We start from the raw sequence: 18,318 nt of genomic DNA, 5'->3' as shown, positions 1-18,318 counted from the left end.
TATGGAAGCTCCATTTTTAGCAGTTTGAGAAACCTCCAAACACTTTTCCATAGTGGTTGTACTAGTTTTCATTCCCACCAGCAGTGAAGGGGAGTTCCTTTTCCTCCACATCCTCGCCAACATTTGTTGTTTTAAAATGTGTCATTCTCACTGGTGAGAGGTGGTATCTCATTGTGGTTTTAATTTGCAGTTCCCTTATTACAAGTGATACTTAACATTTTTTTCATATGCTTGTTGGCCATCTGCATTTCCTTTTTGGAGAAGTGTCTCATTGAGCATTTTAAGCTAAATCAACACTTTTTCCGATTTAAAATGTCTTCTAAGCATTTTTGAATGATATGTAAAAACTGCCATTGTTCAGCTGTTTATATTGAGCAAGATAGAAATTCAAACTTGGCAATCATCAGTAGAAAGGCATGCTCCACCTTAAGCTACTGCTTCTCTGCATAGAGAAGGACTACCAGAGGAGGTGTGAGGGGAGGCTTTGCTGGACTTCGGACAATGGTCTTTGTTGAAACCATCACCAGCTTAGGTGGAAGCCTTTGTTTTAGATTTTGAGAAAAAATACTGAAGCCAAAATGAGAGTTGGGCAATGAAGTAATCAACCTATTCTTCATGAGAAGATGAAAACATTACATAATTTGTACAAACTTACATAAAATTCAAGTTTAGCCAACATGAGGTGAAATTTTTGCTTGAGAATCATCTGCTTTAAATTTTTGGTTTCTCCACTTAAAAATTTATTATGATCCAAAAATTCTACCGAGTCGAGCTTTAAAACTGAATCTCATTATCTCTGTAATAATGTCTAAAGTTACTAATCTAAGCCTCAGAAGAACAAATTCTTTTAGAAGTGTGATGTTATTAACAAAAAGCTCCACAGCTATATTCAACCTTATAAGAGACCTGTCTTATGTGAAAAAGAAAATGATTCTTGATTTTCCTATTCAATTTTTGTTGACAAAGAAGAAAAAGAAACTTTAAAAGACCTTTTTTAGAGTATCAGGAAGCCAGATCTTCTTACTCACAAAACTTTTTGTTCTATTTCCTTTTATTCTTTTCATTATTTAGCAAACAAGCTATTAATATTATGCATTAACTATCAAGCTACATGCCATAATACCCCAAAGTCATGATAAATATTTCATAAGCCTGAGGTCTAGCTGGCAACACTGTAAAGAGATTTCATAAATGGTTGTTAGATAAAGGTTGCAAAAAATATGTGAAAGTTTTATTTGGAAAATTGACAGTGAAAAACATCACATTTTCATAATGTAAACTACATAAAAGGTAGGGTTAACATTTTAAAATCACAGATTCTTCCTGGAGGGGCCAAAATAAATGTTCTGTAGTATTCACTGAATCCCAGGACCAAGTTGGAATCATTAGCATCATCTTTAGACCTTGCATACATGTTTATGAGACAATGGCTACAATGAAAACAGACTGTATGTCTTGAAATCCCAGACTACCATTCTACATTTATCACATATACTACAATCCACATAAAATGTTAGTTATGGGCCTTATTTATGTGCATTATAAGCAGTATAAGTGCAAAGTACTCTATAGTATTACATAGTATTATTAAGTCTCAAGTCTTCCTAAATTATTATAGTTTACAGTTGAGGGTCTACACAAATGACAAATCTTTGGCAAATTCTAACTTGTGGCAAATCACATGGAAACGGGTAAGTAGGCAACACAGCAAGCTAGCTGCAGCCGCTTCAGTGCAAGTTTCATCCCCAGCCCCGGAGGTGATCCACATGGTGGGGCAGACCTCTCCTGACCCACCCGCTGCTCCCCTCAGCAGTGTATTTCATTGATCATCCTATTCTTCTCCCCACTCTGTCTCTGGTGAATCCTCTCACCACCCCTGCATCTCTGGCTTGTGACCCAGTTCTGTATGCATAAATAAATAAAACTTTAAAACAAAAAAAGTTTCTTCATGTGCTGCCAAATTGAGAACTCCTTTTCTATGCCATTCCTCCTTGGTAAAAATGAGAAAAATCTAAAAGTCAACAACTTGCCCAATCTTTCTAACATTCCAGAAATCCTTTAGGGTTATCTTAGCCTCTCCTAGAAATTTCCCATTGTTCTCTCAGAGAATGTTTTAACAGTGCTTTTCTTCTCTCTCTTGGTTCTAATAACATACTGGTTCAGAGTCCTACATTCAGTTCTGACAATTACAGTGGTAAATAATGTAATCACTGGAATTTTATATTAGAGATACTGATAGGTATGAATGAATTCTGGAATTATGTATGTGCACATGCCAATGAAGAACTGAAATCTTTCACTTGAAAGGGGTTCAGAAGAGAATGCCAGAACAAGGAGGTACCTTAGAAATTTTCTAGCCAAAGTCTTCCATTTTACAAATAAGAAAAGTGAAGGTCTGAAGGGGGTAATGGCTTACTTAAGGTGGCCTAACTTCCTGGTGGTAAACCTAGAGTAGATTCTAAAGTGGAAGCCATTCCATAGGAAAGGTAGAGAATGACCGGATGGAAAGTTGTCTTGTAAGTGGAAAATAGACCACAAAGACTTGTGGAAACAGGAAAAAAGACAAGATCAAGAGGGCCACTAGAAAACTACATCCAACAAAAGATAATAAGGCACCAGGAGCAATGAAGAAAAGCCAGGTTCCTCTGTTCCCCTCAGGTTTCTTGTTGGTCATTGTATAATCAGTCACTTGATCTTTACTGGAACCCAAAATAAACATGGGCAATAAAAGGACAAAGAGAAAACAGAGGAAGTTTCTATTGACAGAAAAACTCTCAAATTGCATCAATCTCACAAGACCATTTTGGAAACTTATGACAAGAATAAAAGTGTGATTCCTCTAAATGCACAAGTTTCTCTACTCATCCTGGGTACTGCTTCCCTTTTGGGCTTTTAGGAACACACAGAAAAAGAAGAATCATTTATCTGTTACTGAAGTTAGAGCATTAAGGAAACAGAATAATCATGTATTCAGATCTTTTAGTTGTGCTCACTAACTGGAAGACAATTCTGAAAAGGTCAACTGTCTCTTTCAAGCTATGAGAAAAAGTGTGGGCAATTTCTCAGTCATGAGATGACTTAATATAATTGTTTGTAACATCATGTTTTCACCTTTCTAGTTCTCATTTAATCTTCATCCATTTATGTAGGTATGTATTATCTATTTAAGATACATAATGCTTAGATAGTTAAGAAAAGGAGACAGAAAAGCCTTACAATACTAAAAATTGTTAGCATGTATGAGTCCGAAGAAAATAAACTGGTATACAACTTTGTTAGTTAAAAGGGCAAAGAAAAAAAACAGCTTTAATAATAACAACTATAATTAATGTAGTATTTGAGATGTAGAATTCAAAGGTGTTAATATTTCTTATCTCCTCTACAGAATGGTATGACAAAGGCAAGTGAAGTGAATAGCCAGACACACAATTTATGTTAAAAATAGAAAGTGAAGGGCCCTCCCTGGTGGCGCAGCGGGTTAAAGCACTGCACTAAGAAGCTTAAGCCACTTCCGCATGAGTTCAATCCGCCTGCCCCAGAGGAGATCCACATGGCGTGGCAGAACTCTCCTGACCCGCCCACTGCTCCCCTCAGCAGTGTACTTCGTTGATCTGCTTGTTCTGCTCCCCGCTCTGTCTCTGGTGAATCCTCTCACCCTCCACATCTCTGGCCTGTACCCCAGTTCTGTATGAGTAAATAAATATTTTAAAAAATAGAAAGTGAATTAGAAGTAAGAGTTTTTAAAACACTGTGATTTAGAAATCCCTTCATATGGGGGTTTCTAGTGGGAATTATTAAAGTAGACTATGATAAGTTTGATACTTTTAAATTGCTAGTGTGATTCATGATTTACATGACTCATTAAACTACAATGTTCAAAAGAGACAGTGTTCAGATGATATTTTGTTACCCTCTCCTGCTACAGAAAGTTACACAGATAAGGTAGGATAGATACTCTATTTCCTTTTAATGGCTTCTTGATACCCCATGTGTATTTTAAGGAAACTCTGGATAAGAAATTATGCTTAAAAATGCCAAATTTACTGTCACTGTGTTCTATAAACACACACAAGAGTCCAGTCAATAGCTGAGTATGTTTAGAAAGCAGTGAGTGATGTAAACTAGAGCTAAGAATGTGATTCACTGAAAGATGGTTTTTGAAGCAGAGATTAGATAACAATTAGGAGAATGTACACATACAAGAGGGCTAAAATATAGCTAACATTTAGACATTCCCGAGAAGTGAAGCGTCAGTGGAGAGGCAAAGAGGAACAGGATGCAGAAGAAGACAGGGTAGATGTAACATCAGAGAAAAAAAAGAGGATAGTGTCATAAGAAGAAGTTCTGTCCATGGCATGAATACTACTGAGAAGTTGAAAGGGACACAGGTAGTTGTTCTGGCAAAATGTTAGGCATGAGTCGTGGATTGATGGAAATGATATTAGTGCGATTGTGTAAATGTCCAAGTACAGATGAGTAGATAAAGAAGATGTAGTAAATCTTTTGCCATACACAATGGCAAACTACTTAGCTACAAAAAATAGATAAAATCCTGCTATTTGGATAATATGGATGGAGTTAGAGGGGATATTGCCAAGTGAAATAAGTTGGAAGGAGAAACACAAATGCAGGATGATTTCAATCATATGTGGAATATAAAGAAGCAAAGCAAAGAAACAGACAAAAACAAAGCAAAACAAACCCTTGACATATGAGTGAAGGACTGAGCTTACCAGAAAGAGAAGGTAGGGGTGAGCACAAAGGAAGAGGGCCCAGTGGACTGGGCACAAACAATGAGTGCTGCCGAAGAGTCCTACAGCCATCTTTGTAACTTCACATTTTTGCTGATGTTTGACTGTCCATGTGTCAGATGGAAAAGAGATAGATTCTCTCCAAATCTGAAGGCCTTTTTTCCCTCTATAGTGCTGCACTGAAAAACTAAAAGTGTTGGACAAAATATTTTCTAATTATTCTAATTATTCTAATTCAGTCAACAGGTCAGTTAAGTAACATATGTTGTTCTCACTTCAGAAGTCACAGCACCTTTAGTGTTAACATCATAGAAACACGAATTTGAATTTTGAGGGCACAGCTCTCCCCTCCTTCTCTCAGCATACACCAAGATGACAATGCTATGCTTACTGTATAATACTGTCAATTGCATGGGTGAAAGCAATATGATGTGAATAAACAATTACATAAATGCCCATTTGTGCTAGTTGGCAGAGAAATGAAAACTAATATAATCACTTTGAAAAACAGACAAAAGAAATACTTTTTAAAATAAGATTGTGTTATGATTCAATAGGCCTTTGCAAAGGTTCTTTCATGCCAGGAAATGAAAGACATAATGTCAAAAGACAGGTCACAAAGCCCAAGATGTCCATGTGGAAAACTACAGAAGTAAGAAGACCTTAAACAAACTTCAGTGAAGAATACAAATGAAGAATATAAATGGCCCAAGGAAAAGTTTCTAACATCAATGTGTAGAGGTTGCAACATAAAACAAGAAAATTAACATGTCAAAGAGAAAGGAATTGTGTATATGCAAGGCGAAGCAATGGCTTTATCTGCAGATGTGAAGCACATGAGGATTTTAATTGTAAAGTCAAAGTTGTGGAAAGTTTGAAAAGCAATTAAGTGAATACAAGCCTGGATTTTTTTCATAAAAGTTAAAGAACACAGTAATTACTTACAGTAATTACTTACCAAGCTATCCACATCGATGCTGGAATTTACAGCCCACTGCAATGTACTCATGATATTCATGGCTAAAGTGAGAATTATGCCAACTGTTCCTTCTCCTTCACCTTTAAGTAGAAAAAATATTTTAAATGTTATTTTCCTGTCCTATGAACCAGTTTGTTATTTAAACCTCTTCTATTATATCACAGTAAAGTTACATTTCAAATCTGTGCGAAGCTTAACCATATTTTATCTTACGTCACCACAGCATCTACCAAAAGTAATTAAGTCTGCTTACGGTTACGTATTCAGCCAGTATTTGAAACCAAAGAGTGACTGAAATTATTTAAAAAGCTTCAGCCGGCCCTCCCTGATGGCACAGCGGGTTAAAGCACTGCACTAGGAAGCTTATGCCACTCCCGCAGTTCCATCCCCGCAGGCCCGGGAGGAGATCCACATGGTGCTGCAGACCTCTTCTGGCCCGCCCAATGCTCCCCTCAGCAGTGTACTTCCTCGATCTGCCTGTTCTGCTCCCCACTCTGTCCCTGGTGAATCCTCTCACCCTCCACATCTCTCGCCTGTACCCCAGCTCTGTATGAATAAATAAATCAATCTTAAAAAAAAAAAAAGCTTCAGCCATTAAAGGGGGTATTATTAAAGGGGGTATTGGTTCTGAGTAGATATCATGTTTATCATTTCTACTGTTATTCTGTGAGTTCTAATATCTTTAAAGACTATAATGGAAAATGGGGGGAAAAATCCCAATGAGCCACTCTGTAAAGAAGTTGAAAGCAAAACAAAGATGACATTTGAGAGGCATCTACAGATGTTTGTTTATCTGAGCTTTGTGCCTTTGCACTGAAATTTATGCTAATCAGATGTTACTGGGAAGAATTTGACATAGTTTCATAGTGATATCAAAAATCATGAACCTGCCATTTGCAAGACAGACTCCTCTCTAGGTTAAAATAAAAATGATGAGTTCACCCAGGAAGAGCAACAATTAAATGTTTACTTAGAACGTAAAATGCCATTAATTAAAATTCATAAATATGCAATATTTATGGCCATAAACATTTTCTAATATGAGTGCTCTTAAATTATAATAATTTCAGGATATGAAATTGAGAATCAATTAATTTATGATGTATGATAAAATTAGCACCAGGCTCTAAAATTGGGAGAAATATTTCACCTTATTATTATTAATTGAAAAAATTTGCTTCTACAATTCTTCTAGCAGAAGACAAGCCATAAATATCAGGTATGTGCTTTTAATATTAGAGCATTTATTTTAAATATGTAAGCACTATTCAGGATCCCAATATATTGCTCATTTTGAGCACTCAGATGAGCTTATTTAATAATAATAATAATGAGATTATTTAATAATAATAATAATGTTAGGCAATATTAAGCTTATGGGTATTTACCATGGGTATTATTGTATACTAAATGTTTTGTACAATTATCACATTTACTACTGCCCATAGTACTATTATCATATCTATTTATACATGAGGAAAATGGGAACCTAGAGAAATTTATTGAGTACAAGTTAGTACTGATGAAAAAAATCAATTTAGGCAGGGTTAATATTAACTGTGTCACTAACATTCACCCTACTTGTCTGATCATTAGATCCTCAACTATACTGACTGTTAAATGCTCTACCACCCCTTGTGAAGCAGGCCTCCATTATGTTATGATACAGCATATGATATATTAGTTTGAATCGGTAGTAAATTTTTCTTCTTGGACCCTACTTCAAATAACTTAACTATGAACCTAAAAGAAAAACCAAAAAAAAACAAAAAAAAATATTTTTTTCTAAAAGTTAACCCCAAATTACTGTACTGCTAAGGATTTATTTCATTTTTCTGACCTCTTGGATTCCTTTCTTCCACTTTCCATGGTCCCAGCTGAGAAAACAATGAATATGAGAAATCTGTTATTCTCACAGCAGCTCTGTTAAACCCCAGAGAGGAACTGAGTCTAGTTGTGTTTTCTCCAGACTTTGTACTCGGTCAGAGGAAGCTGGCTGCTAACTTAGGGGAGCCTGAATAGAGAAGCCACTCAGTCACTAAGTTACAGTCTGGTACCATGGGAAAACCAGTCTTCAGAGAAAGAAGTGAGTGAAAAAGTCACAGAGAGTAATGCACTCAGGCCAGCAGTTGACCTCAAGATGGGAAGAAAACCTTTATCTGACTCTCCATGCCTCGTCCATTCCTTTCAGAGGCCTAGGGTGCCTCCTATTTGGGGTTCCACATCTGTACTCTCCAGTTGATTCATTTTGATTGAGCAGGACTCCGTTCTTACAATCAAAATAATTCCTCAGATCGTATTGTTCTGGGTATCTATCCACTGTCACATATAGAAAATACTTTTATACTTCCTACTTCAATAATTTATCTTCTTAAATTAGAAGCAATGAAGCTTTCAATTTCGTGTAATGAAATATTTCATGTTTTAGCCACAGATCCTAATATTCAAGACATTTGTGTATGAAGAATGTGGCACTTAATTAAAATTCATTTAACTTTTGTGGCAGTTTTTAGTCTTGCAATATTCACATTAGAACAATGAATTTCACCAACTGGTAATTAAAAAAACAAAACTCACCAGGGAGGAGAACTGTGTTTTAGGTGGGGGATGTAAGGGAAGCTGTGGATGTTTCTTGTCCCTGACTCAGAGAGCTCTTTAATAAAGAGATTGTTTTAAGTCAAGATCTATTGCCAATATGAATCAAGAGATGATTTTACTTTAATTTCAATCTCAGATTTGCTAGCTGATACTCCCTGTTGTAGTGTTTTAAATTATAAAGCAGAGCTAGCATTGTATAGCATTTTCATTTAAAGAACTCACTTATTCAAAAACAAAGTGATAGACATTCAAGGAAATTATTTGTTCAATAATAAATCAGTCATTTTTTTATTAATGAACTCCCAAAATTCTCTTTAAATATTTTCATGTAATTTTTGTAGCCTAGAACACAACATTTTATTGGTAGACAAGGTTTTCAATGAAATGCTTAACTAGTTAATGTGTTCATAGTACCTGTTGTTAAAATAGAAATGAAGGTGACAGCAATGAAGAAAATGACAAAAATCATTTCTATTCTCATTTGGAACCAGCGCAGTGTTGACAGGTATAAAAACCAGTTGGCAGTGTGTAAATTCAGAGCTTTGTGGAACAGGGCTTCAAAGTAAGGCTGCCGTCCAAAGGCACGAAGTGTCCACAGTCCTTTTAAACTTGTAACAAGATGAGTGAAAATTGGACTCCTGCCTGTAAAATATTCCCATAGAAACAATGAAGTCATGTAAATAGTGCAAATAATTCAGGTACTGAAAAATACTACCTCGAACGAGTAACCATACAACAAATGCTATCGCTCACAGTAGTTTTTCATTCTGTTGCCATACTTTGAGTAAGAAGCAGTTTGAATTTTGTCTTAACACAACCACCTTAATTTTGACTTGGTTACCTTAGATCAGAGATTATTATAAAATCATCACCATTAATCGTATTTCTTCTCTATTACTGGGCGTTGTTTTTCTGGCTAATCCTACATCATTGCAGAGAGAAAATCTTTTTTTCCTTTTTAAAAATATTTTTATTATTCATAATTTATTTTTGTACAATGTATGGTTTACCCGTGAAATTCCCACCACCAGTTCACCTGGGCACCATCACCACAGCCCTTGTGCTCTTCTCACTCCTGTCCTGATCCTTCTTCCTCCTCCTCCCCTACAGAATATCTCTGAGCTATAGCTGCCTGATGATTTTGATTTTATTATAGTTTCTACCTTTTTCCTGATTCCTTATTTGGCTTCTTTACATTTTTCCTATATGTGAGACCATTCAATATTTTTCTTTTTCTTTCTGGCTTATTAAGATAATTTATTCAAGTTCCTCAATGAAGTATATGTGACTTATTTTAGCTCATCACCTTCAATGTATAAATGTGCTGGAAAGTGAACCCCTGAAAACTGACCCCATATTAAGATTGTTACTGAAAAATGTGCTTCTCAAGTAGCTCAAGCAGTGTTTGGGGTATGCAAAGCAGCGGACCCAGGAGGAAAAGGAAGGATGTCTGGCAAATAGTAGTAGCACTCATTTTCTATTTTGATCTCTACAAGTGAATTATGAATAAATATCCTATATTCCAAGAGAGAATCACCAGTGGCTTTTGTGGAATATTTCTGGACAAGCATTACAATTCAGTGTCATACCTTCAGATTCTAGTTGTTTGAGTTGCTGTGAGGTGTGGATGAAGTAGGCTCGCAATATAATAAAAGCGGCAATCACTGGTACTGTTGCTAGGAAGATGTAGGGTTGCAAAACCGAGACTACTGTCATAGCTCCAATTACAATTAGTACCAACTGTAGGAAGTCAAATAAAACATGTTGGTGATCAAAGGTTTCACAATGCAAAATGGACAACGTATGTCAGCAATATATTTCTAAAGTTTTTCCACATTCTGTTACATTCTAAATAAGGGGCAGTATGTTCCTACTAAAAAGACTGTCATCTTAAAGTACTTTTCATAGGTTCTATGAATATTCAAACATCATTTATGTCAGTAAAAACAACTTATGAAGATTTAAAGGGTGGTGCTCTTGGATCTAGGATAGTCTTTTTTCCCATACCTTCAACAATGCTACATGATAAATACAATTTAAGTGGATATTTGTTCTAATCTAGACTGTTTTAAAAGACCTTTTTATTTTAAAATAATTTTAGTCTGAATCTTGAGTACTAGGACTATTCGAAGAAATTTCTGAAAATTGATATTGCTCTTGGAGTTTTTTGAGTGTGGAAGATTGGCTTAAATATAGGTTTGGTTGGCCCTCCCTGGTGGCGCAGCGGGTTAAAGCACTGCACTGAGAATCTGAAGCCACTTCCACATGAGTTCGATTCCCGCCTGCTGCCTGCCCTGGAGGAGACCACATGGCGAGCCAGACCTCTCCCGACCCACCCGCTGCTTCCCTCAGCAGTGTACTTCGTTGATCTGCCTGTTCTGCTCCCCACTCTGTCTCTGGTGAAGCCTCTCACCGCCCCTGAGCCTCTGGCCTGTACCCCAGTTCTGTATGCACAAATAAATAAATCTTTAAAAAAAAATTAAAAAAAAATTATTATGTTGGATTTAATAGAAAATACTGATAAATGTGTCCAGTTAATTTTAAATTTCATGGTACACACAGTCCAAGAATCAGGAATCTATCTAGCTACTTCTTGACACATGTTGAAAAGGAAAAGTCTGCTACCATTTAACCCACTTGAAAAAAAGTATAAAGTAGCTATCAGCAATAGGGCTAAAACAGTATAAAAGAATAAAAATAAACCTATTAAACATTCATATGGTAACAGGTAAGCTAGTTCTCTACCACTTTCCTTGGGTGATACGTGCATTTCCCAGCTGAAACAATCAAATAGTGAACATTCTGGTGGATGGGAGCAAGGATTGAGGTGTAATTAAAGTCTTAATTTAATAAATCTTCTCTGAATGGGTTGTTTCCATTTTAAACATCAGATGATATCACAGGGACACTTTTCTAGTTCTCCAATCATCAAATTCTAAGAGCCCCTCACTATTAAACAGTCAGGTGAATCCTTACTGTGCTTTGTACTAGATTGTCTTTCCTATTCCACTTTTTTTACTCAATATCATTTTCCTATTCCATTCTTGCCCTGCAAGTGCCCTACAAGAAAGTTCCAGATGCCCAAATAACTACACAAGGGACTTCACTGATGCCAGCCGCAGTATTTAAACCTAGATCGCTCACTTATCAGAAATAGGATCTTTTGTGGGAAATGTGATAAAAATTTAAGTTCCAGGCCTCCCTGTTGGTGAAGTGGGTTAAAGCACAGCACTAAGAAGCTAAAGCCACTTCTGCATGAGTTTGATCTCCGCCTGCCCTGGAGGTGACCACATGGTGTGTGGCAGACCTCTCCTGACCCGAACTTCAGCAGTGTACTTCATTGATCTGCCTGTTCTGCTCCCTGCTCTTTCTCTAGTGAAATCTTCTCACCACCCCTGCACCTCTGGCCTATACCCCAGTTCTGTGTGAATAAGTATCTTTTTTTTTTTTAAAAAAAAAAGTAAGTTCCAAGTATGATTAACTAGGGAATGTGATTTAATTTGAATATTCATCCATCATGCAAATGTCAGTATGTCTGAAAGACAAATGCTGTGGCATCTGGAAGCATGGAACCATTCAGCTACTCCACAGGGACCAATAGAGGAAAGGTTTGCTGTTGACAGTTACAAATAGCACTGTGTTCCTCTAACATATAGTCCCAATTTGGTGTGGCTAAATTATAACAATGCTTGAAGAAAGTGAAGATGATCTTTTTTTTAAAGAAAGTCATGTAGTTCTTCTTTTTTTTTAAGATTTATTTACTTATGTATACAGAACTAGGGCACAGGCCAGAGGTGCAGGGGCAGTGAAAGGATTCACCAGAGACAGAATGGGGAGCAGAGCAGGCAGATGGATTAGTTACACTGCTGAGGGGAGCAGTGGGAGCATCAGGAGGTCTGCCAGGGCACCTCCAGGGCCAGGGATCAAACTCACACTGAAGCGGCTGCGCTAGTTTGCAGTGCTGCGTCCCAACCCATTGCGCCACGAGGGAAGGCCCTGAAGATGATCATTTTAATAATACTGACATGGTGTGGATTCCTATGAATGTATCTGTAACCATCTTTTAATTAAATAGATGGAACTGAGTAGTCAAATGACCAAGCTCACACCTGGCTAGAGAAGCGATTAGGGAATGAAACATAATCATTTGGAATATAACCCAAATACATAAGGAAGTAAAAATAGGTCTATCTATTGAAGAAAATAACTCCATTTGCTCCATTAGAGGCCATACTTGGGCATTTAGGTAAAAAATTAATCAATAAGCACAGTAATCGAGGGCATTGTTTTCATATATTTGATATTTTAATTATACTAAAAGCCTTAAGTTCTGTCCAAGGTCTCAATTCACTGTGGATTTGAAACAAATTATTTCAGACTATATTAGTGAGAGGACTATGATAGATAAACAGGCAGGCTGGCAGGCAAACAAAGGGACTAAATGAAAATGTGAGTACAGATTTTTAATTCCCATTCATCCTTACCCAAATCTTAAACTTCCCCAGTCAAAAAAAAAACCCAAACTCAAATCAATAGAATATGAAACTTTTAAGGCACTATCCACCCATGCCCCTAAGAAGTGAAAGGTATATTTTCACTAACCAATGTATCTCAAAAACATTCCTGACACTAAATCCACAGAGCTGTCTGAAATGGGAGCAAATAACAAACACAAACAATTGCCCTGAAATCAGTAAGTAAAAAAAAGTAAGTATGTAGATAGGTAAAATAAATATCATTTTTTAAAAATCATGCAGTGAATACCAAATTTGGGTTTTAATTCATTAATGATAGTTAAGTATTTGAGAATTTTTAAGCAAGGGATTAATGGGAGTAGTAGAGTGAATAGGAAAGAGATGTGATAGACACATCAGAAATCTCAGTAGCAGGACTCCAGTGTCTTATATTGTTAGGGCAAAAAACAAAAACAAAAAAACAAAACCTAAAAGTTCTGAGGCTGTAAATAGAAGACTTTTGTACTTTAAAATATGCAGGCTTCCATTTCATGGGAGATGGGGGCAATCACTCACATAGACATAGTGATCAGAAAGAGTCCATAGTAAAGTTTTTCTTTGTTAGGTTTCAAGTTAAAATATGTCCTGTATGGTTCAGGATTACTGCGCCAATCTGAAGGATACAACTTTAGAATTGAAAGAAATCATCAAATTTATTTTGCCCATTTGCAGGTTAGAGATCTGAGACTCTTGGAGGTTAAAATAAATAGTGTTATTTGTAGAATAAACAGTTAGAATACGGAAACCGTATTTGCCAGAAAATTATCAAGTATAAGGAAATAAAGTAAATAAAGTTTTTCAAAAAAAAAAAACAAACCAAAAATCACTTACTATTTTTCTAATTATTACAAAATTACAAATGCAAAGACATTCAATACTTATTTTTACAAACCTGGATGAAGTCAAATATGGTAAGAGGCAGAATATCATCCAAAATTGCTATATCTTTGGAGAATCTATTAAGGATTCCACCTACAATATAAAGGAAGATGCCTCAAAAGACAGTAATCTTAAAAAGATATCAATATATTTAATGCCATGATGGGATTCTCACAGAAGCATTGGTAACTCAAATAAAAACTTAGAAAAATTTAGTATTGTACAAAGATTCTAAGTAACCACTTGTCCAAGTTACCATTTCCCATCTTCACACCCTTATAAATATAGACTGCTGCAAGGTTCAGGAAAAGTCAATGTCTGTAACAGAGCCCTAACTACAGATTAGGTCAGGAATGGGCATTCTTCTTATGGCTACAATCTCACTCTCACTCTGGATATAAGATCATCATTTACTTACGCCTGTTCTCCACAACACATGGTCTCTCTCTGATCACTACACCTTTGACACACTTCTGAACCCATGGCTGACCTCAATCCCTCCCTTGCTATGTGATCTCTTTCTGCCTTTTTCACTAGCAATCTGTGTCAGCTGTCTTCCAAACTCTAAATTCACAACTGCTAAGTTTGATAGTTTTTTTAATGAAATCAATTATATGCAGTGTCTAGTACCTGGCAGGCACATTGTTAGACAATGAGGTAACATGTGAAAAAGTTGTACTCCCTGTCCCTGAGAAATGTAATTTGATATATAATTAGATAAAATACAAAATAATACCATAAAAACATGGCGATACTGAGTCAGATCAATCACCCTCCATTAATTGGAGGATAAAGTCCAAAACTGTTAGTTAAATATTTAATGTCTTCCATAAATTAGCCTTAAATCACCTACCTAGTACAAGCTTCCTCTAGTCAAACATTCTGTTTCAGCTAGATAGATCTACTCTTTAATCAACCTTAATTCCCTGCCTGTTCCCTCTGGTTGTTTCCTGTGCTTGAATACCTTTCTCCCTCTTCTCTACTTGTTAAAATATAAGTTTCTTTCCTGACCCAACTCAAATGCCTCTCTGCAAGAAAGCATCAGTGTGGGTAGCAGCTGGAATAAGCCCTACTTTCTCTGGATAAACTTAGTACTTTTAATACCTCTTGTCAGCACCTGTGTTTAATGACTATATCCCTGTTGTATATCTCAGTGGCTTGTGTACCAGTCTTATCTCCTGGTCTAGACCGTAAATTCCAAGAGGTCAATGGGATCACGCCATATTTATTTGGCATCACAGCCCTCAGCAAAAGCCTTATATGTAGGAATTTTTCAATGTAGGTTTACTGATTTAAGTTACTATCTCTTAAATTTTACCAAGTGTTCTTTTGTATATTTAAACATATTTGTGTATTTTCCATAAATAAAGCTCTTAAAACCATTCACCCCTTATACGTTATACGTCAGATCTCAGTTACGCATTAGATCTCAGACCTTATACTTTTAAACAAAACTTTAAAATTAGTTTTTAAACTAGGGCCTTTTCCTTTTATCTATTATCTTTTGAATGGTAGTGCTCTGCCAAAATATGCAGTCGCATACTTTCATCCACTCACTACACTTTACTGAACACCTACTATGTGTCTGCATCTTAAGATCATATAAAAGTAACATAGGAAAGTCAGGCGAAAATCGGTGAAAATCAGGAACAATACATAACTGCCACAGGATATGTGTGGGCGAGATTGAAATGCATATACATGATTCAGGAGCAGCAGCTGCTGCCAAGTACAGCAGAGAATATAGTGAGGATGAACAAACCAAAAATCAGTAAAAGTGATTGTTTTTTAAAGCAAACACTGTCAGGAACAGGGATAGAACATATGGATCTTACAAGATCATTTTGCTATTTCAGTTCTCAGGAGCATAAATAAGGTGGAACGCAAAAGCAGAGGTGTTTCCGAATCACCCTATAAACTGGATTAATGTTTAGAAAGTACAATGAATACAAAAATGACATAAATGGTAAACATCTAAACATAAAATAGAGAAGGTTCAGAACTAACTGAGTGGTGTTTAAGGAAATAAGGATCTCTGAAAAGTACAGGGCAGGAATGGAAAGTGCACGCCTGTGGGAACAGCCCACAGATGCACCACAGGAGGAAACAACCGTGCGTTTCACGTTGGTTCTGTAGTAACTAGCATGGAGACTGCCTTGTTTCATTTTCACAACAACTGTCTGATCACTATTCTTTGTTCTGCTGACACATATGGAAGTCAGTCTCAGATGGGGAAGTCAGGGCAAGAATACCCTGCCCACCAATTCCAATGGAGCCGCGCTGAACGTCAAACTGCCTCTGGGCTTTCCCTTATATCTCACTGCCATTTCTGCCTGCTGGGCAAGTCCCCTATCTTCTCTGGGCCTTAGCTCTCCCATAAAAATGATATCATTAGACTAAAATAGTTTGATATTCTCGTTAGGTCTAAAATTTCTTAGCTCTGACAAGTATAATAAAATGAGGCATATTTAGTGAATAAATATGACGATTTTTTTAAATACCATCACTAACACTTTTTTCACCTGGAAAAATCTTATTTTAATATTTTTAGATACAAATTACTCTTTATATCTCAACCTTGAACTTTGTGTCTTGTTCTGTATCAAATATTTGTCTACTTCCTTTCCCTGTCTGAAGTTTTCCAGGACAACAGCATTCCTCTATACCTTTTCTATATACCTTTTCATATTAGTTCCTGACTTAGTGCCTCACATTGTAAAGTGTCCTGACTTAGTGCCTCACATTGTAAAGAATTAAACAGGGAAAACCCCTTGCTAACCACAGATGCATTAAATGCAAATCTGCTAAAGGAAAAGCAAAGAATTGATTACAATTGAAGTACTGCATTGTCATTAGCTTTTTAAATTTTTTCCCTTTATTTCACTAACATTTTCTGTGCTTTATTTTTAATTGTGGTATAACTGACAAAACTGTAAAATGATTTACAGTGTATAATGTGATACTTTCATATGCTGGTATGTACTTGTGTTAGTGTCTCTCTCTTTCTATATATATGCATATATATACACACATATAGTTGTGTATATAGACATATGTACAAATACATTGTGAAAGGATTCTTCCTACTGAGTCAATTAACACATTCATCACCTTCCTATTTACTTTTTTTCTTGGTAAGAATATTTAAATTTTATTCTCAGCAAATTTTAACAATATAGAATCATTAATACATATAATCACCACCTATACATTATACATCAGATCTCAGTTACACATTAGTATAACTCAGACCTTATATATTTATGTTTCTACTCGTTAACCAAACTCTAGGTGGTGTTCAGAAATACTTAAAAATGCATTTGAGAATTGCCCCCACCTGCAAAAATAAATAAAATCTGGAGCAAATTTATATGATCATCTTTGAGCTATTATATCAAACTAGATTAATCTACCCCATCATAAGACTTGATCAGTAAAAGAATCTATTTTTCTTCATTACTTTAAATCTCGTCTTCTAAACAATGATATACATTGAAAATATGATGCCTGGAGTAGGCCACACCAAATATCTAAATAGAGGAGGACAAGTAAGCCAGAAGGGCCTGATTCAGTTTCCCTGATACCATTAGCATCATATTCTAACTGTGCTAATTCAGTGATATGAACAGCAACCATATCTGACAGACTACAGCAGCTAAGAAATGCACATGTCAGACATAGGAGTCAGCAGAAGCCAGATCCCTCCATGCAAAAACCAATACTACCCCTAAAACTGCCAAGTACCTGCTTTCAACGCATTAAGAGTGGACATAGGTGCTTGAAGAACAGAATGTAACATTTTGTGGTGCAAAATTTTGGACACTGTGATCAGACTATGCACCAGTGGTAAACCTCTGAAGAATCCCAGAGCAAGCAAAGTGTCGGCTACTCCCACATAAATGTAAAAAACATAATAGTAGCTGGTTTGGGTGACGATCACTCCAGAGGTGCTATTTGCACTCTTAGTACTATTTCCTTTGTCTGAAGGAGATGCTCTGTAGAGGAAAAGGAAAATTTTTACTTGGCAATCAAATTTTTCTATTGCATTACCAATACATGTAAATGAAGTCTAATTTGAGTCAAAAGAAACAATGCATTTAACAGCCCACTTTGTGCTTTTAATCTCAAGAATTTACTATTATTGCAAGAAAGGCTTTTTCAAACACTGAGATAGGTATAATTCACCTTCTTTAAGTTCTTACAGACAATACTGTGTATAATGATTTATATATTTTTATTACATTTATAGAAACTAATCACAATTAGTTAGAGACTATCAAGGAATTGCAGGATTACACACGTTCACAATTTTATCTGAATACCTCTATCATCCACTGAAATAATACCAGGGGTGGGGGAGATGGGAGGGTGGAAGAGGAAGCAACAAGATTTACAATATTTAATAAGACCAAAAAAATCAATATAAGCAAAATACAAGCCACAATACTATATGGAATACTCACCTTCCAAATAGCCACAACACAACCAAAGAAACAGCCACCTGGAATGAGACAAACACAGTTGATTGTTTTTCAACATTTTTACCTATTTTTCCCACACTCATCTCTAATTTCACCATGACTTACAGCAAAATACA

At 36.1% G+C, this 18,318-nt stretch overlaps 1 protein-coding gene across 1 annotated transcript in view; it reads right to left on the bottom strand.

Annotated features, from left to right (window-relative positions):
- CFTR (cystic fibrosis transmembrane conductance regulator (ATP-binding cassette sub-family C, member 7)) overlaps positions 1-18,318 on the bottom strand; it is a 134,039-nt gene that overhangs the window by 26,776 nt on the left and 88,945 nt on the right. The window contains exons 16-21 of the mRNA XM_004677166.2: positions 18,185-18,222; positions 17,466-17,716; positions 13,735-13,814; positions 9,918-10,068; positions 8,743-8,970; positions 5,710-5,810 (exon numbers count right to left, since the gene is read on the bottom strand). Coding sequence (XP_004677223.1) covers positions 5,710-5,810; positions 8,743-8,970; positions 9,918-10,068; positions 13,735-13,814; positions 17,466-17,716; positions 18,185-18,222 — 849 coding nt within the window. The remainder of the gene's footprint in view (positions 1-5,709; positions 5,811-8,742; positions 8,971-9,917; positions 10,069-13,734; positions 13,815-17,465; positions 17,717-18,184; positions 18,223-18,318) is intronic.

Source organism: Condylura cristata, unplaced genomic scaffold (assembly GCF_000260355.1).
Source record: "Condylura cristata isolate star-nosed mole 26May11 unplaced genomic scaffold, ConCri1.0 scaffold00005, whole genome shotgun sequence".
NCBI lineage: Eukaryota > Metazoa > Chordata > Mammalia > Eulipotyphla > Talpidae > Condylura > Condylura cristata.
This window is presented reverse-complemented; position numbering and strand designations above follow the sequence as displayed.